The 27,277-nt window shown below is 47.5% G+C and overlaps 4 protein-coding genes across 4 annotated transcripts; 3 read left to right on the top strand and 1 right to left on the bottom strand.

The window, feature by feature from the left end:
• Positions 1 to 108: 108 nt before the first annotated feature.
• On the bottom strand, positions 109 to 11,452 carry LOC108160467 (mastermind-like protein 2). Its single transcript, XM_017294484.2, has 5 exons — positions 11,203 to 11,452; positions 3,729 to 4,098; positions 1,587 to 3,669; positions 693 to 1,472; positions 109 to 630 (listed from the first exon to the last, which is right to left on the bottom strand). The coding sequence occupies exons 1-5, from the start codon at positions 11,221 to 11,223 to the stop codon at positions 435 to 437; spliced, it is 3,450 nt and encodes a 1,149-aa protein (XP_017149973.1). The 5' UTR covers positions 11,224 to 11,452; the 3' UTR covers positions 109 to 434.
• A 2,053-nt stretch (positions 11,453 to 13,505) lies between these two features.
• LOC108158042 lies at positions 13,506 to 15,645 on the top strand. The gene has a single exon (XM_017290188.2). It carries the CDS (start codon positions 13,731 to 13,733, stop codon positions 15,618 to 15,620), a length of 1,890 nt encoding a protein of 629 aa, XP_017145677.2. The 5' UTR covers positions 13,506 to 13,730; the 3' UTR covers positions 15,621 to 15,645.
• An 83-nt stretch (positions 15,646 to 15,728) lies between these two features.
• Positions 15,729 to 17,768, top strand: LOC108158043. Its single transcript, XM_017290189.2, has one exon. The coding sequence runs from the start codon at positions 15,747 to 15,749 to the stop codon at positions 17,676 to 17,678; it is 1,932 nt and encodes a 643-aa protein (XP_017145678.1). The 5' UTR covers positions 15,729 to 15,746; the 3' UTR covers positions 17,679 to 17,768.
• Positions 17,769 to 21,137: 3,369 nt separating this feature from the next.
• On the top strand, positions 21,138 to 24,871 carry LOC108160296 (polypeptide N-acetylgalactosaminyltransferase 1). Its single transcript, XM_017294206.2, has 3 exons — positions 21,138 to 22,448; positions 23,001 to 23,522; positions 23,582 to 24,871. The coding sequence occupies exons 1-3, from the start codon at positions 21,799 to 21,801 to the stop codon at positions 24,201 to 24,203; spliced, it is 1,794 nt and encodes a 597-aa protein (XP_017149695.1). The 5' UTR covers positions 21,138 to 21,798; the 3' UTR covers positions 24,204 to 24,871.
• Positions 24,872 to 27,277: the final 2,406 nt, after the last annotated feature.

Below are 27,277 nucleotides of genomic sequence, written 5' to 3'. Positions count from 1 at the left end.
CCCTTCATGCAGGGCTCTAGTAGGTACATATATAAATGTCTCTTATTTGCATGCGTTCTTTCACAGAAATTTGCAACAAAAATCGCAAAATACTGCATCTGACACGACTACGTTTTTCTTATTTATTTTGATTGTTTTACGTAAATTAACTTAAATTAAGATAATTGTAACATCAGCATAGAATATTTACAAAATGGAAATACTACGAGAGGAATTGGGGATGCAATGCCGTGATCAATGAAGCATGATTCTCTTTTGGTGGAAGAAGTGCAACCTGAGGATAGATCAAAGAGAAGAGAAAAGGGGAATGCAAAACTAAGGAAGGGGGGGGGGGGGTAAAAAAAAAAAGCGATATGAAACTGTGGAATTGGCGCACGATGATGTTGAAGAGTAGCTAAATGGCATTTCGTTGTGGACTGCGGTGGCGACTCAATCTATCTGCGACGCAGATGCATCATGGACTCCAGCGAGCTGGGGTCCAGGGTGGCGGCATGCTCCAGATCCTCGCTGCTGGCGTTCTCCTCGGCCACGTTGACGAAGGTGCTGGAGAGCTCCCCGTTCAACCGGTTGATACTGCCCGTGCCGATGTCGTACATGAAGATCTCCTGATCCGCGGATGAGTCGCTGGATCTGCAAGGAAAACGAAAAACGGGTTAGCTCTGCTCCATCCAGGGGATGGAATGGACATTTACCTGGTCACCAGCAGGACAACGGACTGCAGCTCGAGGTCCGTACGCGCCTCTTTCTCCAGCCAACGCTTGAAGTTGTCCTTGGTGGGCTTCTTGACGAGGGTTTTGATGAGATCGCCTCCCAAGAACTTGACCTCCTTGTTGTCCACACTGCGCCCCTCACTGCTCGTCGTCCCCGGCTGGGCCTCGACGGGCGCCAGGACCACCACGCTCACGATCTTCTTGCCCTGCAGCTCCTCGCTGTCTGGAATGGGGAACTGGGCTCCGTTAATCTTCAGTGGCAGGTAGCGGTTGTACTGCTGTCGCTCGGTCAGGTCCACGGGGGTCACCACGGTGGCATCGGTGCGCACGTACTTCTCGCTGACGCTCTGGCCCTGTCCCGCATCATAGCGTACCACCTTTACGTCCAGATTCTGCTTCTGGGGCAGGGAGTTGCTCTGCTTGACGCGATCGATCTGCTTCTCGCTGAGCGCCACCTTGTCCCCATTTGGCTTGACCACAGTGAGAACCTTGTTGGTCTCGGCAATCTGGGCGCCACCGCCGGCTCCATAGAAGTGCTGCAGATGCTCGGCGGGAAGGTTCTCCAGGGCAATGTCTCCTTGCTTGTCGTAGTCGAGGATGGAGATGTCGGCGTTGTTAAGGATGCCAGAGGAGAAGAGTTGCTGGCGCAGATCCTCGGGAACTTCGTCGGGCAATTGGAGCAGCGTCTGCGAGGCCTTTCCATTCGGAGAGGAAGCAGATGAGGCAGCTGGCGCGGAAACTGGAACTGAAGCTGGAGCAGCACTTGGCTGTTGTTGCTTTTGCTGTTGATGTTGCTGGTGATGTTGCTGTTGCTGCTGCTGCTGCTGTTTCTGCTGTTGCTGCTGCTGCTGTTGCTGCTGTTGCTGCTGCTGCTGCTGCTGTTGCTGCTGCTGCTGTTGCAATTGTTGTGGCTGTGACTGCTGCTCCTGCTGGTTTCGCTGCTCGAGCTCCTTGAACACATCTGAGTGGAAGGTGGACACACTGAAGGGCGAGTGGTCCGTCGAGGGAGCGGTGATCTGGGAGGCAGCCGGCTGCCTGGGCTGCTGGGCAAAGTTTGTGCTGGCCTGGGCCTGCAATGCGGCGGTCTGAGAGTTTACATGGACTACGGGCTCGTTTGCCAATTGGTTGTAGTGGTTGTAGGTCACATAGTTGGCCGATGGGGGCACGGGTGTGACTACCATTACCTTCTGGCCATGCGTGGACTCCGCATAGACGGGAGGCTGGGGCGAAGCCTCGCTGGGAAAGCTGGCGAAGTGAGATTGCTGCAGCTGCTGCTGTTGCTGCTGCTCTTGGATACTCCCTGAGCTAGCGGTTATGTAATGGCCGGAGACAGGCTGTTGGGCAGAGGGTGCGAGATTGGGAGCGGGCACATCGTGGATCACCTCATTACGAGTGCTGCTGTAACTGAATTGCTGCTGCTGCTGCTTCTGCTGCTGCTGAGGATGATGATGATGTTGCTGCTGTGAGGGATTAATGGGATTCTGCACGGTCTCAATGATGTGCTGCTCATACTTGGGTATGGACTTCAACAGCTCTGTCTCCTTGGATGGCTTTATATCAAAGTAGTTGAGGGTGCTCTGAATGGTCTTCTGTTGCTGTTGCTGCTGCTGCTGGCGATGCTGCTGCGATTGTTGGTGCTGCGATTGTTGGTGCTGCTGCGGGTAATATTCCGGCACAGGCGTGGGGGAACGCACCACAAACTGTGGCTGCTGCACAAATTGGGGCTGTCGAACAAACTGGTAAGGCTGTGGCACCTTTTGTTGCTGCTGTGGCTGATAATGTTGCTGCTGCTGCTGCTGCTGCTGGTAGTTTGCGTTGTCCAGTTTTACGGGCAGCGGCAAGGGCTTCACGTGCGTCGTGGGAGCTGGCGTGGGACGGAACTTGATGGGATGATATGGCGCTGGACTCGGGCGCGAGGACAGGTCCTGCGTCTTGGGCGGAATCGTCGGGAAGAATGGCACCTGGACCTGCTTGTTGGGTGGCTTCTGGTACTGCTGCTGCTGGTGTTGCTGACTTTGACTTTGGTGATGCGGCGGATACTGCTGATTGTGATTGATGTAGTACTGCGACTGCTGGACCAGCTTGTTGAAGATCGTCTGGGACGAGGTGGAAGGCAACTGCTGTTGCGTGATGCTTGGGCGCGACTGCTGTGGCTGCTGGAGCTGTTGCTGCTGATGTTGCAGCTGTGACTGCGACTGTTGCAGTTGCTGCTGTGGCGCTGGCTTCTGATAGGAGGGAGGAGGGCCCACCAGAGCGGAGGGTGGTCTGAAATAGTTGCTGCCGTGCTGCGACGGAAGCTGCTGCTGGCTCTGGAAGTGCAGGTTCGACTGCTGGTGGAAGTTGTTTGAGCTGCCACCACTTCCAAAGAGCAGATTGCCGATGGGTCCGGGGCTCCTAACAAAGCTGCTCTCCCTGCCATAGTCGGCGCGGGTGTTTCCGGAAAAGCCGCCATCTGCCTTGAGGCCACTGGCGCTCACTGGGAGCGGCAGAGCCACCACCTGGCGCTGAATGCTCTCGGCATCGTGCTCCTCCAGAATGTGCCCAGTCTGGTGTTTGTTCTCTGCCCCGAAGGAGACGTGGATTCCGGAGTTGCTGTGGAACTTCTCAGAGTCGGGGTGGATGATGGTGCGCAGGGTGGTGGGTTTCAGCGGTGGCAGAGGGGTCACCGGATACTGGATCACCTCTTCCTCCTCCTCCTCTTCCTCCTCGTTGTCGTCGTTGTTCAATGAGGCTATCGGCGACTCCAGGTGCAGCTTGTTGTTCTGGTCCTTCTTGTAATTCACATAGAACACGTGGACTTTCTCCTTCTTCTTCTTCTTCCTGGTCACTATCGGCTGGGCAGGCTCCTCGGCGAGTGTCTCATTGGCATCCTTGATAATGATCTCGATTATGGGCTCAGGCGCCTCCAGGTACTGCGGGTATGGCGCATACGCCGGACCGAAGTGTCCGGGATATTGAGCTGTAATTGAGGGATATTCAAAATGATTCTTCTGCTTTTTGCCATGATATTCAACCTACCAATGGCGTTCTGTCCGCTGTAGTAGCCAGTCTGGGGATAATAGCTGGCTGTGTTGTCCACATAGCCGGACCTCCTGCTGGCTACCTCCGGATACAGATAGCCGGCATTGCCAAAGTCGAAGAGCGTCCTCTTGCCGCGGTTCTCGCCAGGATTCTCAGGTGCCTTCAGCGCCTTCGATTGCCGCGTGGTGGCAGCTGTGGACGATGGCTTTGCAGACGGCGATGGCTGCTTAGTTGGCTTCTCAGCCTCAGCCTTCGGCTTGGACCCGCTCTTTGGCTTTGCTGTCGTGGTGGAAGCAATGGTAGTGGTCTTGGCCGTGGTCGTGGAAGCTGCTGCGGCGGCACCAATGGCCAGCAGCGTCAGCGCCAACTGCAAATTGAAAAGAAAGTTTCAACCTATTACTCCTGCTCGCTCAAATGCCAAAATAATTAATTAAAATTCCGTGAAGCTCAAATTTATCCGCTAGATACATATCTCGATTAGGCAGATGCCACAGCCCTAAAAGCGAAACTAATTCGGAAGGAGACTGTTACGAAATATTTATACAAGCGGTGATGATATTTTTGGAATTCGCAAGAGCTCCATCAAATTAAAACCACATTCGAGTCTGTTGGAGGAATCTAACAAATTACCAAAGATACGGATCAACTGAGATATCTGAAATATATGTGTTAAGTGAAAAAAAACAATAACAAATGGCCTCCTCGTGGAAAATCACAAAAATGCCAACAAACTTTCCATTTTTAAAAAGATATTCCTGCAAGCTTGAAAATATTTTAATGGATTTAGCTTGAGACAAGGTCGAGACCCCGACCAAAAGCAGAGATAAGCAAACACTTTTACCAGCCGCAAAACGTACAGAAGATGGCAGAGCCAATTTGTGAATTGGCCAAAAGAGGCGAATTAAAAACGCAATAAAAGCGAGCATCAGAAATTAGCCCAGCAAAGTGGGACTGGATGGATGAATGGATGAATGTGTGTTGTCGTCTTTCCATCTTTGCATTGGGTCAATGTCAAGTGGAGGCTGCGGCTTTTGCTGGGATGGAGATGTGGCTGAGATTGAGTTGTTGACCACAGAAACGACACGCCGACGGCTCGATGGGTTAAAGGCAAGGCTAGACCTCACCTCAAGTGTTCCAGCCTCTTTTGGCGGTTAATTTTTGCCCGATCGCGATATGGTTAATCAGTGAATCAGCGAATCAGCCTAGCCGCGTCAGCCGTGTCAGGGCATTGAGTCATCATCAGTCACGGGCTGCCCGGCCTTTCTGGCTTAGCCGTGAAAGTTGCCCTGAAGTGCGGCGACGAATTTCAATTGACCAGACCAGCCTGCAGCCCCAGAGAGCAGCCAGTAGTGAAGATACGCCCTCGCAAAAATGCCAGAGAGACAGAAGGAAAATGGGGCTTGCCCCATTCTGTTTCACTTGGCCGAGGCTCAGTTTTCTCAACTTTCCAAACTGCATTTGGCCTGCAGATGTCGGCCGCACTGTGTGGGCGCTTGACATTTGATTTGTATCTGTATCTATATAATGGGGTACAAGTATATAACACATTTTGATGGCTGAGCCGAAAGTGAAGTGAAAATAATACACACTCAACCGACAATGAGAGTTACCCACATTCACATCCACATCCAAATCCACTTCCACATGGTGGGGTCTAACCCAGTTGTCGATTGGCGGTGGCGTATACGCAATCTCACGGTAGTTGCTGCTGATTATGGCATCTTTGTCACATTGTTTTGGCCTTTATCTGTGTACCTTTGGTCCGTGGATTGGAGCCATGTCAAAACGGAAGCTGTGAGACCGAGTTTTGACAGCTCCTGAGGCAACCTTTGTTGCTGCGACTGGCTTTTGTTTTTTCTATTTCATAGGTATCTTTGGATGTTGTCTCAGCACGCATTTTGACAGCATATAATTGAAATAATTAGGTCCAGGCCTACACTCACTTTCCGGATAGACCATGCGTATTTTCGGGGGGTTATGCCATAACATAACCTTTGTGCGCGACATATGCTAATCGCGGACATTGTCAAACCCACACAAACAGTCCGATTATCCAACAGTGACTTCCTATACAAACTGCCTGCTGTGCAGACAAAGTCACAGCCAAAGCAACAGATATTACCATACTTGTCCCTCTAACTGACCTACACCTCAAGCCTTTCGGTAGTCCCATCCCCTCCACTCCACTCGACTCTAGACTAGACATTGTACAAAGAAAGCCAGCCAGTCGTCACACACTCTGCTGACCACATACAATATACACAATAAGCAAATGTCAAAGATTTGGCAAAACAATGATGCACGGGGGAAAATATGAAACAGTAGAGAAATAATCAAATCAACATGGGCATCGACAGCAGCTGGCGCGAACAGCCGAAAGCAGTTCATGAAAAGAAAGATGCTAACAATGGGAGAAAGTTTACACACCAGCCACCAGTCAGTAAGTAAGGCAAAAAGCCATCAAAATTCATCTCGAGCCAGAGTCAGAGCCAGAGCCAGGGCCCAAAATTGTTCGAGAGCTGAACCCGAACTCACACATTAACATAATGAAAATGTTTACAGGCCAATAAATCTGATGTCAGCCGGGGAACTCTCCGGAGTTTTCCTCCATTTGGCCAGAAGAATTATGCAATGCGCCAAACGAAGAAGAAGCCTCCGAATCTTTGGCAAGCATTTAGTGGGCAAGTGTAAATCAAAGCCAGACCCAAAGTGAAGATGTTGTGTAATGGAAATGGCCAAACAAGCCAGTGGCATGGACAACCTGAAGTTGACCGCAGGACTAACAACTTGTGGCATGTGGCATGAGCCGCCAAGTGGCAGCCACGCTGGATGCTTGGATGGCTTGGATTGCTTGGTGTCTGTGCTGACGAGCGGCACGTTTTACGGTGGTTTTTTTCAGCCTTTGCTGCTCGTGTTGGCGTTCGCCGATTTGCCAAGTGAAATCTTACAGAGCTCCCACTGCTGCCTACAGTTGGGGCTGCCGCAGCCGCTGCCACAGTCAAGTTGCAACTGACAAATAGCTGAACAAGTTCTCATGTAAATTGTGTTTATTTTCGGCTGCTTTGTTGTCTAGACACACAGTTACTGCCATTAGCCCCTGGCAATCTCATCTCATGCACCCGATGATGAGCAGTTATGATATGTGCCAGTTGATCTGCCATTGTTAGTCCGTCAGCCATGTGAATGCGAGTGGATTGGCAACACCAACACACCAGCATGTGACACGGCACAATTATTCTGGCCAACAACTTGAGAGTCATCTCTGTGTGAACCACCATACCCCCCGCACGAAGGCAGTTAACAGAGTCTCTTGGTGTCTGCAACCAAGAACTCCGGGACGGCGAACTGTGGCTTGTCTGCGGGCCAATTACGCGAGTGGGCCAGGAACGTCAGTCATCGTCAAATGATGCAAAAAGTTGCAAAAACCTAATGTCCATTCAAATTATGAGGAAGCGTATGCCATTGCTGGGACGGGTCTGAGAACATACGAGCTCGTCCAGCCTTAACTGACATCATTTCCCATAGTGAGAGAGGCGGAGAGGCGAAACCGAAGCGGATGTAAATAATGCGTCACTTTCTCGTTCGTTTTCTCGCCAAATTGCCGACAATCTGGTAAATCCTTATAATTAAATCCCAGGCCCTGGTTGCATAAGAGGCGGCTGACACTGCGACTGAGACACTGAGACAGCTGTCCAAATGGAATAACTGTAGCGCGACCAGCAGGAATGAAGAAAGGAAGTGAGTGCTCGGATCGGGCGGTAGAAAATGTGAGACTTGAGAAAACAAACGAAAGACTCAAGCGACAAACGTGGCATGCGAGCCGAAATGGTGTAAAAAACGGCATGTACGAAAATAAAGCATTTATCGTTTTTTATGCAGTCATTGTGTTCCAGAAGTGCCACCAGCACCACCACCGAAAACGGAAGTAAGCGACACGCCAGCGGGGAAAAATATGGACCAGGCTATAAACACTTTTGGGCGCTTCAGATAAGGCCAACACGATGGGAGGCAGAGATGAGAGATGATGAATGATGAATTATTAAATTAAATGAAAAATGAAAGTGTTTTTATGCTTCTGCTGCTCTGTTGCTCTGTTGCTCTTCTGCTCCGCTGGGGTCGAATCTACCTCAACGTGACATGAATTGGCCGCGAGAAAGCGGGCCAGCAGATGATGTTGAAGAAGGTCCACCAGGCAGCCTCAATGGCGGCAACGTGCCGACAAGTAGCAGGTTTTCGTGTGCGTGCTTGGGCTTGGAGCATCTTGGAGGGGGGAGCAGAGCAGTGCGTGAGGGGACCGCCAGCCAGGCTGATCTGCATAATGGGCACTGGAAAATGATGGAAGATGATGCAGCACTGCACGCCGGGCGAATGTAAAAGTTGTCCAACCACTCCAAGGAATCCCAGCCGCAAATGAGGCTGGTCTCTGTGAACGTGTGGTAGCTCTCGAGCTGATTGCGCCTTTCCTTCTCATTCCAATGGGGGCGCAAACAATTGTAGCAGACTGTCACCCAGAGATCTCAATTCGTAATTGTAATTTGACCAACTTTTGTTGGGGACTCGGGCTGTGGCTCACGATGCAATCCCTGCTCTGTCGCTTGGCATTTCATATTTTAGCAATGTGTCAATTGCAAATTGCCGAGTAATAAGCAAATTGAAATGCAATTGAACGAATGTTGCGTATGAGCGGCGGCGACAACAGCCGGGTTATGCAAACGACAGCTAACAAAGTCCAGAGTCCGCCGATGTGTGTATCTGTGTGTGTCTGCAGCCACTGGTAGGCATGTAAGTATCTATGTCCACAATTGGTTACAAGCAATCGGCTAGTGCCAATATTGTCGCCGCCATGGCGTGCCAGGAGGCTAGCAGACAAAAGACTTAGGCAACGAACTGGAGAGACACGCTTTTGGGGCGCGAATGTGCAAATGGAAATGGAAAGGAGAATCCCATCCCAATGCAGCAGCCAGACGAAACCAATCAAACCCAAACTAATTAACAAACCCATCCAAAACTGACTTCGGTTGAGGGCGTTCAGTGGCAGCAGGCTCTAAAAAAAGCTTAAGATTTTGGTGTGTGTGTTTTGCTTTTTTTAATTAGTTAAGCGCTGAGCAAGGTCGTTGCATAAAATAAATAAAAATCGAATAAACAATCAGTAACCCTCGAAGAAAAAGTGTGCATAAATTAAACAAACTTGGTCGCCGCTGATAGCCATCCGGAACCGCGATGAACTCTGGCCGCATTTTTAGGCTATTCATGACGCACTATTATGCAATGCTCTCTCCCTCTCCCTCTCCCTCTCTCTCTCTCGCTCCCTCCTCCTCGGCGAATGCCAAAAAAGAAAGAAGCCGTATAATTATAAGCCGCAAACAAGCTGGGGCCCACAAATTAGTAGACAACCTAATCGACATCCGAGCAATTTCGGATCATCATTAATATTCATGTGAGTTTCATGTGCAGCCCAAAACTGCAACTCAGGTCAGATTCGAGTCCAAGATGCTGGTTACTTGAGTAACATTTAATTAAAATAAATATCTCCGCATCATCCATCCAACCAACCAACCACCGAGTTGTGGATAGTATTGTAATTACGCTACGAACAGAAAATTGTCTGCGGTCGAAAACCGCATTCCAAAATATATGAATTTCGTGTGTCTCCTCGCGGAGGTAGCTCTAACTCCATCGCGGTGCAGGTACATTCACATTTGTCCAGCTAAAAACTGGCTAGTAGCAGCTCGTCTTCAGTTGCAAAAGTTTTTCCTTTTATTTATAACCATTTTTGCCGCTGAATTTCGGCTGGACCGTCCAGGCCGGCCAGCAGCAAGCGCATCTTTCGATTTCAATACTCGTAATGGAAATAATTGAGCTGCAGTGGGAAGTGAAGAAGAGAAGTGAAAGGTGAATTCCTCCTCCGTTTCGGGACGGATCTGGTAGGGCTGCATCTGGGGCCGAAGCTGCAGATTAGCTGCACTTGTCGTCGCAGTTGAAACGAAACTTTCTGCTGACAATCTAGATACATAGTAATAATCGAATCGGAGACAGAGCCAAAATAATGCCAATCAACTTTCTACACTCCAAGCGGCAGGCAACAAATGGTCGGTTTGCATGCGTGCAGCATATTAAAATATGCTCAGCCTCGGCCTATTTGGGGGCACTGGCGAGTGGAGATGGGGCCCAGGGGCAGCAGCAGGTGCTGAAGTGTGCGGTGTCGTGAGCATAGCCATAGCCACGCTACAGCCATACCCATAGCATTAGCCCCCAGCCAGACAGCACAGAAAGTCAGGCGGTTCTTCACCCTCTTCCGCCTTTTGTCCGCGCAAACATCGGGCAATGACAATCAGCATTTTCCTTTCTATGCGACTGAAAATTAGCCATGAAACGGTTTTCTACACAACTGAAATAATGTTTATCTGGGCCAGCTTTTGACATTTATTGTACGAGTACGAGTACCGCTGCTCTTTTCAGTCCGAATTGCAATAGTTCGATAAATGAAGCGCCTTACAAGACGTTTTTGTAAAGGTTACACACACACGTACACACTTGCACATGTGATGGACTCAATGGCAGCCGCAAATGATCGTCATGGGGGATTTTTCGGCTGCAAAAGTCTAGAGTCATCTTTGGATGCCTCTGCCTTTGCCTTTGGCTTTGCACAACCAATGGAGATGGAGATTGAAGCCAAACCTGATGGTCGTTCGGCGCCTCAATTTTGAAAGGCAGACGAACGTGCAGAGACAGAGGCAGAGATCAAGATGGAAAGGAGGACAGTTGGAGCTCTCATGTTGGTCTTGCTGATGATGCAGATGAAGATGTTTAATGAGTTCGGCCAGCTGCCACACTAGGTTCTACCCGTGCAGCTCGTACTGCTGATTGCATGCAACACGACGTTGCAGAGAAACGATTGGGCAAGCGATAACTACAGATTTGAGAGGATACAATCCCCTTGATCTTATCTTATTGTGTGAGTAATTTCCAATAACAATTGGGCAAATGTGACCCAGGGAATATCTCCGATCAGAGCCAGTGGCAGCGCTAACAAGTGCAAGGGAAACAATGAGACAATTCGCAGGCGGGGCACACACCGCACACCTTCCACCACATGTCGAGCCATTCGGCTAAGAGATCCACCAGATAGGCCAACATTTCTTCGCGTAACAAGAGCCAAGTTGAAGTCTGGAGGCAAGAGTGCTGATTGCTGACTGCTGACTGCTGAGTGTTGAGGCAGCCGGAAGGCAATTTACACTTGGCTTACTCCGGCCTCCCTCCCCCTTCCCCCCGGCTCACCACCATGCAATGACACTATTTGTCAATGTCAATGATGGGGAATGCCTCCTCGGGGGGGCTTAGGGCAGGTCGCACGCCCGTAGGGGTCAAGCAAGCGTTGACACCTCTCCAAGTGGTTGTTGTTGCATAAATTCCCATTTAATTGTGAGGTAAGTTTCTGAGTTGTTTTGTTTTTGGTCCGGACCCGACTTACCAGCAATGGCAGAATTCTCATCGCGACAGGATGAAAACTAATTCCTAATCCGAATGAGGCAGCAGCTGAAAATTAAAATCGTCTCGATAAGCACAGGGAAAACACACTGATTGGAGTTGAGACTGAAAGTATATCTCCAGACTGGCACTGCACCCACTTTATTGGTATATCCTTGTGGCTATATTTCAGGATACACGCACAAGCACAAAGAGACACGCGCGGAGCAATTGAGGGAATTGCAACCAGGCCGAGTCGCTGCCGAATTGTAACTGAAACTTGAAGTCGACGGCGGCTCGCAACTTGGCCAAAACGAAGACGAAGCAACCGCCAGAGAGAGAGAGAGACAGAGAAAGAGAGAGAAACGGAGACAGAGAGAGCAGAGGCACTGCTGAGGAAGATACTCTTGCCATGTTCCCCACGAGGTGAGTTTGATACTCTGACGACCTGAAGATTCCAATACCGGACTCAAGCATTCTCAATCAAAGCATCGAAAGTGAATCTGGATGCCAACGGCTCATTTCAGCCTTACTTTCAATGGCAACTGCTCAGCCTCCAACAGCCTCCAATCTACTCCGATCCGATCCACTGGAATGGAGTGGAGGAAACGAAACGAAACGAAACCGAAACCGAAAGAAATGAAAGAGAGTAGCCCCGAACTGAAGCTGGAATTGTGCCGCCAGACAGTTAACCGAATCTACAACAATGCCCTGGTCAATGTGTGTTAAAAACGCCGGCAAAATGCCCGACAAACAGGCCCAAAGTGGGCACATTACCGCTAAGAGAGCCACGCCAAAAATACATGCAGTCCGCCAAAAAGAAGAAAAACAATACATCAACACAGAAACACAATCGAAGACATAATGAGCAGATTGTGCAGCTTTCGGTGGCTCTGGGCTTGTTTATAGCTCCCTGGGTTACAAGCAATTTGGCAAGCCTGTCCAAGAAGTGAAAGGAAGTGAATAAAGAGAGCCGACCCAATGGGCGTTGGCCTGGGAAAACGTTCCTATTCAAATATTTAACATTAAATATATAGTACAGGGAATATTTAATGTAATATAAATGTACTGTAAGGCTTAGAAATATGCAATAGCACTGGCCACTCTCCTGGCCTGCTTATAAGAATGTGGAAACATACTAGAATCTTTGTAGATCCCACAACTCAGAAGTTGCGTGGAATCTTACTGGTAAGATAAATGTACCAACAGTTTATTATCCTTTATTTCCGTTTCTGTGGCACAATATTTCAACATATAATGCCACTCAGTTTTGATATCCAATAGCGAGTGTAAATCATGTTTTTTCAAAAATAAAAGACTTGTTTGAATAGACACGAATCAGTAGAGATTATCTTTCTTTATAGTAGTCGTCCAGCCGATGAATTGATCAGCTTCATCTCAATTGTTTGCGTATTGAAATAATATTTACTCCGAGCAAATATTGAACAATGTTAATCTGGGGTGGCTGTGTAGGCACAGCCAGCCATAAGCTGTAAATTAGCCACGCACTGCCACTTGCGCACACTAAATCCAAAGTCGTTGCGGCCAAATCGAGTATACGCAGCGTGGAGCGAAACATTTTTGTAGCTGCAGTTGCAGCTGGAGATGAGCTGGTCTCCCTCCAGAGCTGGTCATGGCCAGACAATTTGCAGTAACCAAAAATCAATGACCGACCGGTTTTGCATAGGCTTTCAGTGTTTTGTCGTCGGTGCTGGTTGTCGATGGTAACGTAACAACTTTCGCTGAAACGTCATTCCCAACAGCAGCAGCAGCAGCAGCAGAGAGCCAAATGGCAAAAGGCAGGCCAAGAGATAAAGCCACGATATCAGCACGAGATGATGATGAAGCAGAAGAAATTCAGTTCCAGTTCGGCCTCCTCTTCGGCATCTCCCCCTGCCGGTCTGGCTCTGTGTCTTTTGTTCGCCATTAAGGCGACATGGTCTAGACCAGTTTTGGAGGAGCGAAAATTCGGAAGTGCAGCCCCGAGAGAGATTTCGAGTGGCATGCCAGGGAAGCGACTCATTTGAATAATTGAAATCCACTTGCACTGCAATTAAGAGCACAAAGCGAAATGTTTGCATTTCCACACTTTCGATGAGGAAAGGAGTCAAAGTCAAGACGAAAATCGAATGCAATGAGCTTGACTATGCCCAAATTGCCGGAAAATTTCATTTCAGCAATCGAATTGCTTTGGGTCTGTCTGTCTATCGCTCTCATCTGCATCTGCTGAACATGCCAAACATTCAATCGCATTTGAAATGGAAGTGCGGCTGGAGCCGGAGCTGGCGTTAGAGTTGGAGCACGGCTGTGGAGCGGAAGTTGTTAAGAGCCCCACAAGCCCCCATTCAAATGATGCAGTCTCACGCGCCTGAGCCGAGCAACAAGTCCAACAACTGGCTGTGCGTGGAACCGCTTACATTCTCACCGTCCAATCAGTCTGAGAGAAATGTACAGTCGCTAATTACCCTTGCATGGGTCGTGCCCTGACGTCGCCCCTCTGCAGGTTTCATCAGGTTTGAACATGAAAAGTGCATGCCAGCACATCTCCTTCTAAACATTGTCCGACACTGGTCGTGCCACAAAAAGTGGCGACCGGCCGGATTTTCAAACAGTTTCGCGATGACTTCAGAACGGCTCGTTGTGGTTCTACTCTGTCTCGGGCAGGTAACTGCCCAACTGTCCAATTTAAGCATTCACGAAGGAGTAGACTTGGAGGAGAAGTTGCTAAGATTGCTTCTGAGACTGCGCGTGGAGCAGAGCTTTGACACTCTGGTCATCTACGGAGAAGAATGCGCATTCCATTCGATGCTGAGGCACTCGTTGGGACCCACTGTGCTGGTGTCCTCGGGAAGCACTGAATCCGATTGGAACTTCAGCAGCTCGACACTAATCTTGAGCTGTGGAGCTAGTGCTGAGAGGGAGGGCAACTATCGCACTTTGATTAAGCTGCAAATGAGAAGGCGTTTGCTATACCTAACGGAAGACATTCAGCCAGAGGAGGTCTGCGACAACTACTCTCTCAAAGAGCAATACAACATAGCCATGGTGAAGGCGGACTTTGTTCAATCAGGCAGCATCTACGCCTGTCGCTGCTTTCAAGAGCTCAACTTTGAAGAGCTGGAACTATTCGACCATAAATCAATTTTTGTGGAACAATTCAGAAATATGCGCGGGGCCACAATGAAAACTCTAGGAGATCAATTGGCTCCTCGATGTATATCGTATCGTGACGAAAAGACTGGCGAGGATAAAATGGTTGGTTACGTGGCCAATCTGATCAATAGCTTCGCCCAGAAGGTAAATGCAACCTTGGACTTTCGTTTCGTAAGGAAGGATGGCGAGAAGGTAGAGTCCGTATTTAAGGACATAGTAAGATGGGTGAAGGAGGATCGTTTAGACCTTGGCACCACCATGGTAAGCTCTCTGCAGGTACTGAATTTGGATTCGTTCAGCTATCCTTATTTGCTGACATCGTACTGCCTGATGGTTCCGATCCCTGCCAGGCTGCCATACAACCAGATCTACGCAGTTATAGTAGATCCACTTGTGCTCTGCATCATCCTCGTTCTTTTCTACCTGCTCTCAGCTCTGCTGATCTACAGCCAGCAATTGTCCTGGCGAGGCCTGACCCTGGCCAATATCCTGCTGAACGACAAGAGCCTGCGCGGCCTTTTAGGCCAGTCGTTTCCGTTTCCGCGAGACCCAAGCAGGAACATGAAGCTGGTCTTCTTCATTCTGTGCTTTGCTAGTCTGATGATCACCACCATGTACGAGTCCTATCTTCAGTCCTTCTTCACGCGCCCTCCGCCTGAGCCATCGATCCGCACCTTCCAGGATATAGCCAATTCCCGCCACAAGCTCGCCATCAGTAGATTCGAGATGAACGTCCTGTCCGCCCGCAAAAGTTCTAATATTCACCTGATACGCAGGAATCGTATTTGTGTCCTCGAAGATCATGAGGATTTCGTGCTTCTACGCAATTCATTTAACGACAGCTACGTTTACACGGTAAGCGAGGATCGCTGGAGCACCTACCAGGAGCAGCAGAGGATGTTTGCGCAACCCTTGTTCTACTACTCACTCGATCTCTGCTTCAATCGCTTTCTGCTTTTCCATATCCCTCTGCGCCCCCACCTGCCATACCGGCACCTCTTCGAGGAGCACATGCAGCGGCAGCAAGAGTTCGGATTGGTGAAATTCTGGAAGAGCAGGAGCTTCTTCGACATGGTAAGGCTGGGTCTTACGCCCATGAGGGACTCCAGCCCGCCGCCATATATCAACCCGTCCATTCTGGTGAATGACATCTCCTGGATACTGAAGCTCTATGGGGCAGCCATGGGAATAAGTTGCTGCTGCTTTATCCTTGAGCTTTGGTTTTGGAGAAGAAGGAGAAAGCCGCACAATGGGATCCTCCAACATTAATTCAACCCCTTATCTCGAGCCCATCTAAAGCGTTTATTTGCTGACCCATTCGGACTAATGAATTTTTAATAAAGCAGCTAATTGCCCAAGCACGGACACCGCCACGACCTTCGCAGCTGTGGAGCCATGTGCACACCCGACCGTGTTAACAAGCTGCGACAAACACGAAAACTGCATGCCAGGGAATCAACCAGGAGCACAAACGCTAGTGTTACCAAAAGTCTATGCATCGAGGGATTTCACAACAGTTTTGCTATGGCCTCGCTGGGGATTGTCGTCCTCCTCTTTTGCCTCGGAGATGTTGGTGGCCAACTCTCAGATATCACCAATCGAAGTGAGTTGGACCTGGAGGAAACATTGCTGCGCCTGCTTCTGCGACTGCGTCTTGAGGAACACTTCGACACTCTGCTCATCTACGGACAGGAGTGCGTTTTCCATACGCTGTCCAAACGCCTGGAAGCGTCCACTGTGCTGGCCTCCTCGGGCAGCTCGGACTACGATTGGAACTTCAGCAGCTCGACACTAATCTTGAGCTGTGGAGCTAGTGCTGAGAGGGAGGGCAACTATCGCACTTTGATTAAGCTGCAAATGAGGAGGCGTTTGATATACCTAACGCAAGACATTCAGCCAGAGGAGGTCTGCGACAACTACTCCCTCAAAGAGCAATACAACATAGCCATGGTGAAGGCGGACTTTGTTCAATCAGGCAGCATCTACACCTGTCGCTGCTTTCAAGAGCTCAACTTTGAAGAGCTGCATCTATTCGACCATAAACCAATTTTTGTGGAACAATTCAGAAATATGCGCGGGGCCACAATCAAAACTCTGGCGGATCAATTGGCCCCCCGATCTATGTCGTATCATGATGAGAAGACTGGCGAGGAGAAAATGACCGGTTTCGTGGCCAATCTGTTGAATAGCTTCGCCCAGAAGTTAAATGCCAGATTACAGCTGTCTTCGGAACTTAGATCGAAGGTCGGAATATTTAATTACTATGGCAACATATCCAAGTGGGTGGATGAGGATCTCCTCGATATTGGAATGTCCCTGGATACCACTTGGATAAGACGGAACTTCGACACGATGACCTATCCGTATGTGACGGGAAGCTTCTGCTTCATGGTCCCACATCCGCCCAAGGTGCCATATCGACAGATATACACGATGATTGTGGATCCCCTCGTTCTGGGCATCATCTTCGTCCTGTTCTGCTTATTCTCGCTCCTCCTGATCTACAGCCAGCAGATGTCCTGGAAAGGTCTCACCGTGGCAAACATCCTGCTGAACGACAAGAGTCTGCGCGGCCTCCTGGGCCAGTCCTTTCCGTTTCCCCGTGACTCCAGCAAACAAATGAAGCTTGTCTGCTTCCTGCTGTGCTTCGCTAGTGTGATGATGACCACCATGTACGAGGCCTATCTGCAGTCCTTCTTCACGAGTCCGCCGCCTGAGCCGCTGCTCCGCTCCTTCAACGATGTGCAACACTCCCGCTATAAAGTCGCCATCAGCCAAGCCGATATGAAGTTGCTGTTGGCCTCCGGACATCAAGGGATCCAGCAACTGAGCGAAAATCACACCTACATCTTTGACGACTACAACGAGTTCCTTAATCTGCGAGAATCCTTCAATGCCAGCTTCATCTTTCCGGTAACGAACTTGCGCTGGAACACCTACATGGAGCAGCAGAAGCTCTTTGCCGAGCCCGTCTTCTACTTCTCGGACGACATTTGCATCAACCGTTTCTTCTTTCTCGCTGTGCAGGTGCGCCGGCACCTGCCGTACCGCGAGCTCTTCGAGGAGCATATGCTGCGGCAAAAGGAGTTTGGCTTCCTCAAGTTTTGGATTGACAGAAGCTTCTACGACATGGTGAGGCTTCGCCTGACTCCGCTGAAGGACTTTAGCTCGCCAGAGGCCTTATGGGACGCCATTTTTTTGGAGGATATATCCTGGATAATGTCGTTGTACCTGGTTGCCATGCTGCTTTGCTGCTTTTGCTTTGCCCTGGAGCTCTGGGGCTCCAGGTTCTGGTCGAAATGGGGGCGATGCATAGCCCCGAATTGAGGTCGAGGCAGAGATACATATGATCTGGAGATCATGGAGATTGCGAGTCACTTTTTATCACATTTTCTTTGTCTGCCTAATCTGAAATAAATTGAAAAGCTTCTTTAGCCAAGTTAATCTAATTCTGGTCCGATTCGCTGTTGGTTTAGCAACCTTCGCCAAACAAAGGAATGTTGAATAGAGATTCGCCACCTCCGCAAAATAAATGATAGCGGATATGCTGATGCGGTTGTTTCTGTTGTTGCTGTTATTCAAATCGACATCGAATCATCGCATCAGGGACTGCAAACATTGAGACAATGCTCAATTTTGGGTTTTGATCGATACGCTTTATTGATTTTGATGTGGTTTTAAAAGACAATCGGATGTGTCTATCTATATCTGTCCATCTATAACGATTGTGAAAACCCAAATGGACGGACGCAATGTGCATTCCAGGCGATGAGTCGACCCAATGAACTGGCCAAATATTCGATGACATCTCACATGATTTGATCTTACATAAATATGGCCATAAACGGACGACAATGCGGGTGTTTCAGTCGCAGTCACAGACGCAGCAGCAGCAGCAGCAAAGTCTGCGATTATGCAAAACCCGAACTGGCTACCATCATAAAGGCGCTATAATTTGTGCTTATTTGGGGCCAACTTGCATATTTGATCCGCATCATAACTCGGTTCGTCACTTTGGCGCCACTTTTGAAGCGTGCTGATTGGAATTGGGATTGGGTAACGGAACCCCAAACACCCCAGTGGGTGATACAATACAATGGTCTGACACTGTCATCGCCGGCGGGATTTTCGAAATCTTTCACTGTCAATTTAGTAGTAAAGCAATCTGTGCTTAATTTAGAGTAAGCTGGATCATAAATCATGGCTTTAAATACGCATGTTTGTGGTGCGCATCATTATGGTTCCCAGGTCCATCAGTTTGGTTTGTCATGGGAAGCCGTGATCAGATCGGATCTGAATCGGATCTGAATCGGATCTGTTGAAACCACCGATGCAATGCCATCGTTCAGTTCAATTGCTCCACCTTTTGACATTTGCAAAAGGCTTTCGGAGCGAAACGAAAGTATCAGACAGTCAGGTCAGGCCAGACCATGGTCCATGATCCACTATCTGGCAATCTCTGGCAAGCATTTCTCAACTGCAATCCCAATTCTATTATTATACGCTGTCGACTACCCATTCGCATTGACGGATGATGACCATTTCTCAGCTGCTTGTGCCTTCTTCAGGGTCGTTTAGATTAATAGATTTCTGTGGCTGAAGCCATTATGGCGAGCGCCTTAACCACAGTCGGCTCACATGTGGAACTATGTCTGGCAGCAGTTAAACTGTTTTTCGTTTGTTTTTTTTAACCCTTTTTTATTGTATTAATGAGGCCTCGTTTGGAGCTCCACTCATTATTCAATAGAGTAATTTTTTTAATTATTTATCGAGCACTTCTGCTGTTTACCCAAACGTATTTGCTGGCTCTTGACGGTGGCTGATTTTCAATCCGGTTGCGGCTCATAACTCATAAAAGCAAACTAATTCGACCTCTAGCATTAACTATTTCACGAATGTGCTGAAAATGCATAATTTTCGGTGGTAATAAAGGGTGTTTCGGTTTAGGAGGTGTTAATTTCTCGAACGAAGCAACCAATCTGTTTCAATGCCGGACTTGATGCATTTTTACAAACTTGTATTTTGAGGTCACACACGAAATGGAATTCCAAAGTCTGGTTGCCTCTCGCTACCCCTTCTCCCCGTCTGTCTTTCTCTGTGTCGGTCTCTTTCTGCTTTGGAGGTGTTTTTCGTCGGGGACCGAAAAAACAAAGGCACAGCCACCATGCCACCCTCTCCAAACTGGCTAAGTAATTTATTTCCTTCCTAGTTTTTGTCGCTCAGAGCTATTAAAAGAGTTTTAGCGAAGATTGGCAAAACAGTTGCCACCTTTCAGCGGTGCAGCGGTTCAGCTTCCTACAAATGTTTTCGCTCTCTGGGACCCCGCCGAAACTCCAATTACTGGCTGGAGAGCACTTTGAACTTTTGCTTGTGGCTGTGTCGGCTGCTCGTCCGCCCGCTGATTTGGCCCATTGCGTCTCCCGCAGCGTCACCAATGCGTATACGTAACGTATTAATTATGCGGCCGGAGAGCCAACTGCGACGACCGTTCGCAATAAAGATTCGTACGTTAATTACAGCAATTAATCACAGCCAGCTCCAAATGATCTCCACTCAGATAGAATAGTTGGCATAATTTCGCAGAATTACAAAATGAAAGTTGGGTCGAGAATACACCCCACTTGTCAATTAGATATAACAAAAATTTAATTTTAACAAGCAACGGCTACAACGAAAAGAAACGAAACGAAAGAAGCAACATCAGCTCCAACGCTCACCTCTCTGACTCGCTGTGTTGCATGTCAAAGGTAGCAACAGGTTTTTAATAGGAAATCCATTTTGTCTCGTTTCAACAACAAATGAACATGCAATTTGTGCATTAAGTGCCAGAAAAAGTGTCAAGTGTGACAGTTTCGAGGTAGTCACTCAGTCAGTCCCTTTCGCTTCCAGCCTCGCTCTAGGCACCATTTTAAGTGATATGAGTTTCCGCTTTTTTAAATAATTGCTATGTCAACTGGGCAGCAATGTGGGTAGTAAAAGTGTCTGGCACATGATAACTTTATTTATGATTTATGTCCTCGCACCAACCGAAAGTCTAAAGCATGAAAATGCAAAAAACTTATTTTTTTTCGCCTAATTGAACAATAAATTAATTTCATATACATATTCTGAATCTTTGGTTTGAACGGCCCGCCAAGGCGTTGCCCCTTCCAACAGGTCTGGTTTCATAGCATATTTTTGGGAGAATACACGTAAAAATTTAAGAATTGGTATTATTTTGTTTTTATATTTCTTATCTTGATATACATAATTGTATACTACTATTTATATAGTCTTTGTTCATACATACTGTATTTTCTTTTTAATTTGCATAGAATATAACGCTATTGTAAAATTTTTCACCAAAAAACTAGTTACGAAACATTATTTACGGAAGAGATACATTAGGTACATTAGGATATTATATAACTGAGGAAATGTTTGTCATCTGACGAAGTCTCCGTTATAAACCTATTTTAACGAAATTTTCCAGTTCCAGGAACTCAGTTGCTATCCTCTTTACATAAAGGGGGGTCTAAGTGGGCTAAGTTCGCTTCGTTCATCGGTATATTTGCGGTATTTCTATGGATCAGACGGTCACACTGCTGCTCCCTCCTGCAACGAAAAAATGAGTCGTAATTTTGCATGGGCTATAAAACCCGGTATGGACCTCAGGCAAAAACAGACAATTCAAATGACAAGGTGCGTACGAACCTCACCTCACGTGCGAGGAAAATATACCTTGAAAACAAGCCGTTTTGTTTTCAAGATATATTAAGCAAGTGGGGTGGATTTTACCTTGCACTTGTTGCGTTTTCTGGGCCGTTTTGCCTGTTTTCCATACCCTCTTTATCGACCTATTAACGAGTAACATGTGTCAAAAATTGTTGCATCCCGCGAATTGAAGTTTTAAATAACAGCAATTAATAAAAACAGCTAAGTGCACAATAAGCTTACAAGTGCCGCCACAGTTTGAATAGGGATATAGTGCAATCACGTGATGAAAATACGCCTGAAAGACGCCCTCGTCCAACAGTTTTACAACAACAAATGGGATGGCGAGGGACGTCGGGGTCGTCGCGCTTAGAATTAATATTTCCATTTAGTCTAGTTTAAGCGTTTAAGCCACTAGAGCGGGTGAGCGGCGCTATTCAATAAGCGCTGCTTCTAGAAACGAGGAAAAACTGGAATTCGTATTCTCATTCGCATTCGCGCACAGCCATTCAGATCTACGAACAAAAACATATGCATAGCAATCCAATGCCCGTGCGCCGTGAGTGTGTATTTTCGCCAGCGACTCGACTCCGTGACAAATGAAGCTAATAGTGTAGGAGAGAAACATTAGCCAGAGACGAGGAAGACGGATTCACAGCCACGTCTGCGTCTGTGGCGTTGCAATTGAAAGTGACCAGACCAGTGCTACCTCAACCCCAAAGCAACACCCACAACCACCACGAAAGCAACCAGAATGCTGCCTCGGTTTCGTTCCTTTTATGGCAAACTAATCATATTCATACTGGTAGCCCTTTGCTTCATCCTGTACAGCAAGGTGCAGCAGCCAAGCGGCGATGAAGCGCCTCCAGTTCGAGTAGCCGCCCTCCGGGGCCACGCTCGGGACAGATACAACGCATACGCTGAGAGCGAAAACGAAATCGCTCGACCGGCCACAGTGTCCCCCTATGAACAGAGCATCCAGCTGGACCTAGAAAAACAGAAGGTTGGCCTGGGCGAGCAGGGGGCATCAGTGCACCTGTCTGGCAAAGCCAAGGAGCGCGGCGACGCCATCTACAAGAAGATCGCCCTAAACGAGGAACTGAGCGAGCAGTTGTCCTACAACCGCAGTGTGGGTGACCACCGCAACCCCTTGTGCCTGGCGCAACACTTCGATTCCAGTACTCTGCCCAGTGCCAGCGTGATCGTAATTTTCTACAACGAACCGTACTCCGTGCTGCTGCGGACCGTGCACAGCACGCTAATCACCTGCAACCAGCAGGCCTTGAAGGAAATCATCCTTGTGGACGATGGCAGTGACAACCCCGAACTGGGGGGAAAGCTGGACTACTACATTCGCACCCGTACTCCCCCCGGCAAGGTGACGGTGCTGCGCCTGAAGAATCGGTGAGTGGCTGAACGGAGCGGAGAAAGGCCGTGAATCCATTTTACAAATTGTTTGTCTTACGGCTAGGAAAGTTCGGCTATTCAGCTATCGAATCGCTCGTGGCTTGCCATCATTTGAATAACTAGTTTGTGGCCCAGTGCCGTGTCAGACGCGGTGGAGCATCTTCTTTAGCAGGCAGCATAATGTCAGAACCGACAAAAGCTCAAATAACCAAAAACACAACACACAGAAAGAGGAGAAACGAAACGAAACGGGAACCGTAAAACCAGTTCGTCAAGTTAAGATTATGTGTGTTTTTGGGCTTGACTTTTTGTAACTCTCAGTCGGTTTCTGCGTACACTACACTGTGCCACAAGAGAGGTCGGGGTAGCTGCCCCTGAGCTTCGTACGCCCAAAGTTTATCTTGGCGATGTTGGAGTGTGCTGGCTTGCCGCTTGGCAAAGATTCGAAGGCGGCTCGATGACCCAATAAATTGTTTTCTTCTTTTCATAGCACAGTTCACAAAAATGCACATCGATTGGCTAAAGAAAGTTTTGGTATTTCCCGTTTAGATTGGGACTGATACGCGCCCGTTTGGCCGGAGCCCGCATCGCCACAGGAGATGTGCTCATCTTCCTCGACGCCCACTGCGAGGGAAACGTGGGCTGGTGTGAGCCGCTGCTGCACCGGATCAAGGAGTCGCGCACGAGCGTCTTGGTGCCCATCATCGATGTGATAGATGCCAATGACTTTCAGTACAGCACCAACGGCTACAAGTCCTTCCAAGTAGGCGGATTCCAGTGGAACGGTCACTTCGATTGGATCAATCTGCCGGAGCGGGAGAAGCAGCGTCAACGACGCGAATGTAAACAGGAGCGAGAGATCTGTCCAGCCTACAGTCCGACCATGGCCGGGGGACTGTTTGCCATGGATCGCCGTTACTTCTGGGAGGTGGGCAGCTATGACGAGCAAATGGACGGCTGGGGAGGCGAGAACCTGGAAATGTCGTTCAGGATCTGGCAGTGCGGGGGCACCATTGAGACGATTCCCTGCTCCCGAGTGGGTCACATCTTCCGCGACTTCCATCCCTACAAGTAAGGCAAAAATCATCCGCTTCTATAATGAGAACAAATTTAATTTAATTCCTTCACAGATTCCCCAATGACCGGGACACGCACGGCATCAATACGGCCCGCATGGCCTTGGTGTGGATGGATGAGTTCATCAATATATTCTTCCTCAACCGGCCCGATCTGAAGTTCCATGCGGACATCGGAGATGTCACCCACCGAGTGATGCTTCGGAAGAAGCTACGCTGCAAGAGTTTCGCGTGGTACCTGAAGAACATCTACCCTGAAAAGTTTGTGCCCAACGCGGATGTTGTGGGTTGGGGCAAGGTAAAATCTGTCAGTTCCAACTTGTGCCTTGATGACTTGCTGCAGAACAACGAAAAGCCCTACAACGTGGGCCTCTATCCGTGCGGCAAGGTGCTCCAAAAGTCTCAGCTCTTTTCTTTCACCAACTCGCAGGTGCTGCGCAACGAACTCAGCTGCGCCACAGTCCAGCATAGCGACTCACCACCATACCGGGTGGTGATGGTGCCGTGCATGGAAAACGACGAATTTAACGAGCAGTGGAAATTCGAGCACCAGCATCTGATGCACAGCAACACGGGCATGTGTCTGGACCACAAGGGCCTCAAGACCGTCGACGATGCCCAGATGGCGCCTTGCGACCCCAACAGCGAGACGCAACGTTGGACCATCGAACACTGAGGAGGCACTGGGAAGACGAAGACAGGGATTGCGATGGGGACGGGACCAAACCAACTGAGAGAAACTGACTAACGCTGACCAAGCAGCACAGACCCGAATTCGAATTAGCGCCAGCAACTTGTAAATACATAACCGAATTCTAGAATCATATATTTTCTATACGCTGTACGTGTATACCACGACCATTGAGAGGTCCGCCGATCACCGGATCGGTAGCTAGTGCAAATCGAAATATATTTAAACAAATCAAAAGCAGCGGCGAATCAAACACAAACAAGTCACCTAGAAATCTAATAGGCATAACAATTACCTGTGTGTTGTGTATTTTGCGTGTATAAATATTATTAGAACAAGTTGTAAAATAGAACGTCGGTACATCCTACGAGTATGTAAATGCTTCACCGATAATTATAATCGCAATGTGATCACGGAACGATGAAAGCGACGCGATGCATGGCAAAGTGTGTAACAATTGCATTCCACGGATGTAGAGAGAACGGACGTAAGGGAATCATCCGCTTTCATCGAAAGTCTCCTCGAATAACCAACTATGTAAACTGTAAACTAAAAGTGTTGTAAGCATTTATCTACTAATATACCTTTTTTGCCATTTGTTTTCATAAATAAAACACTTCCAATCCAAGTGTAAGACACACTTGGTCTTCAACAATTTGACCTCGTTTTCCTATGTCCCCATATACCAGGTCAAAGGCGTTAGCCTTGGGGAAATGGCACCAGTTACAACTAGCACCAGAGGCCAGAGGCCGAGTTCAAGGCTACCCTACCCCGCCGATGTATTTCACAAACATCAACCAGATGGAAACGAAACAGCTGTGACAGCGTACAGAAATAAAGTTAACTCGATTCCAATATATTCATTGCATGTTTGTATATTTGTATTTATAAGTAGATATAAGTACATATTCATATTCTCTTTTTTTGTTTTTTGCTGAAATTGTTCAAATTTGCTGATTACCGTGTGTGTTTTATTTTTTGCATCTTTTTCTGACGTGTTGAATTTAAAATACTTAAATTGGAGTCAAACAATTGTAATTACAGAAATTTGATCGCATTATTGTGTACTATCTTGTTTTGTTTTGTGTACTTTTTGAAGTACCCGCACTGTTAAAACTACATGTGGAGTGTATGAACTTCATGTCGGTTATAATTATCCATCCTGACACACAAAACAAAAGAAACAAATGCATCATCATCATCATCAAAAAGTGGGTTTTAGCCCTGTTCTGTCTACCTTTTTAGTATGATTAAAGCAATTGTTAGCATATGCATGTACTCTTTTTTTTGGTAATTAACGTTTTTGTTCAACTCTTGGTTAATTTATTTAACGGTTGATGGATTCGCGTGCTGCTGGTATCGAGCTACAATTGATTCATAATAACGTTTTTTCGTTGACCGTGCTAAAAGCTCTAAGAGTGCGCAAACTTACGAGTATCTATCTGTAACTTGTTTCGAAGGCTATGTATATCGTATGACTCCGTTCCCCATCCTAGTATATGCTATTTCCCATATAATATGTGTGTGTCTAACATTCTGTTCTGCTATGCAACTGCAAATCAATTTGGCTCAACTATTGGGGGGCCGATTGCGAGAGAGCAGCACTGGATTGCACAAAAATATGATTAGTTCTTTAATAACATCAAGGTACGATTCAATTTGTCAGTATTGCCAATCGATCTCTGGGACTCCACTCCGGTCCGTTCCGGCTACCCTAAGGCTACGTGTTACTTTTCTATATGATAATTATAATCAAGCAAGCGCATGGCACTCTATACTATTGAACTATCTCGATATATGTATTTTACACCTAAAGCCGAGTGTGCGTGCTGCTAATTTACTGATTTCGATTTACTATCCGCTTAAGGATTTAAGGATTTCATAACTCAATCAAGCTCTAGTTGAATGTTAATTACGCTTATTAAATGCATTAATTTTCATTGATTTTGTCAGTATTAATGCCCCACTATGTACATATTGTACATACACTCATGTGGCACGTGGCTGGGTGCAACAATTAAACCATATGGAGAGTGCTCAACAGAATAAAACTGCGGCGTCTACGAATCGCACACACATACACCCATTCGCCCCTTCAGTGGCTGTAGTCTGGGAGCGGACGAAACTAGACGAAACGAGACGAGACGAGACGAGACCCCTTTCTCAAGGAGCCTCTCAACTTTGGCTGGCCAAAGATTTAGTTTAGTCCGTACGTTAGGATTATCATTGGTAAATATTTATCATAGTATGTATATATTTGTATTCATGAATATCCATGTAATTGTAAGTATACATATATTGGAGTTGTATCTTGCTCTTCTCTTGAATTTTTAATTTTGGACGTATTTTCAAGTATATTTTTTTGGTAGTGTAGTTGATTCTCTCATCTATACGCAAGTAGAAAACACAGTTTCGAAAATATATACCTAATGTATATGCATGCATTTATATAGTATATGTATATGTGTATATACTTATGTATATGTTTTTACTACTGGATGAATGGCTGTAGTTCTTCCAGTTGGATGTTTCAACGTTTGATCTCAAGCATCTCTGCATTCCTGTTGGATTTTAGTATCAGTTTGGTTTTGGTTTCGGTTTTGGTTTTGCTTTCGCTTTGGTTTCTAAGTGTAAATCGCTTGTTATTGTGTTTTAAATTGCAATTTATCTCAGACTCAGTTTGGAGTGTCTTGGATGTTGGTTGGTTGGATGGATGGATGGATACGTTTACGGTTTACTGCGGTTAGCCGTTTCCGGTTTAATTTCTACTCTTCCATGCTCTGCCAATGAGAGACCGGCCCACCTCCGGCCCACCTCCGACTCACTGATCCTTCGTCTGTACGAACAAGTATTACATACATAGATTATCTTAACATAAAATTGAATATTCAATGCAATTATTGCTTCACTTCATCTTGCTTTCTTGGACAAACACAAGCTTCGTTCGCAGTGTTCGGTGTTCAGTTAATGTTACTTAATAACGCTTCACAAACATAGTCGCACAACCTTCAACATTGATAAATATGTACGTACATATGTACAACGAAAAGTTCCTAACA

Source organism: Drosophila miranda, chromosome 3, assembly GCF_003369915.1.
Source record: "Drosophila miranda strain MSH22 chromosome 3, D.miranda_PacBio2.1, whole genome shotgun sequence".
NCBI lineage: Eukaryota > Metazoa > Arthropoda > Insecta > Diptera > Drosophilidae > Drosophila > Drosophila miranda.
This window is presented reverse-complemented; position numbering and strand designations above follow the sequence as displayed.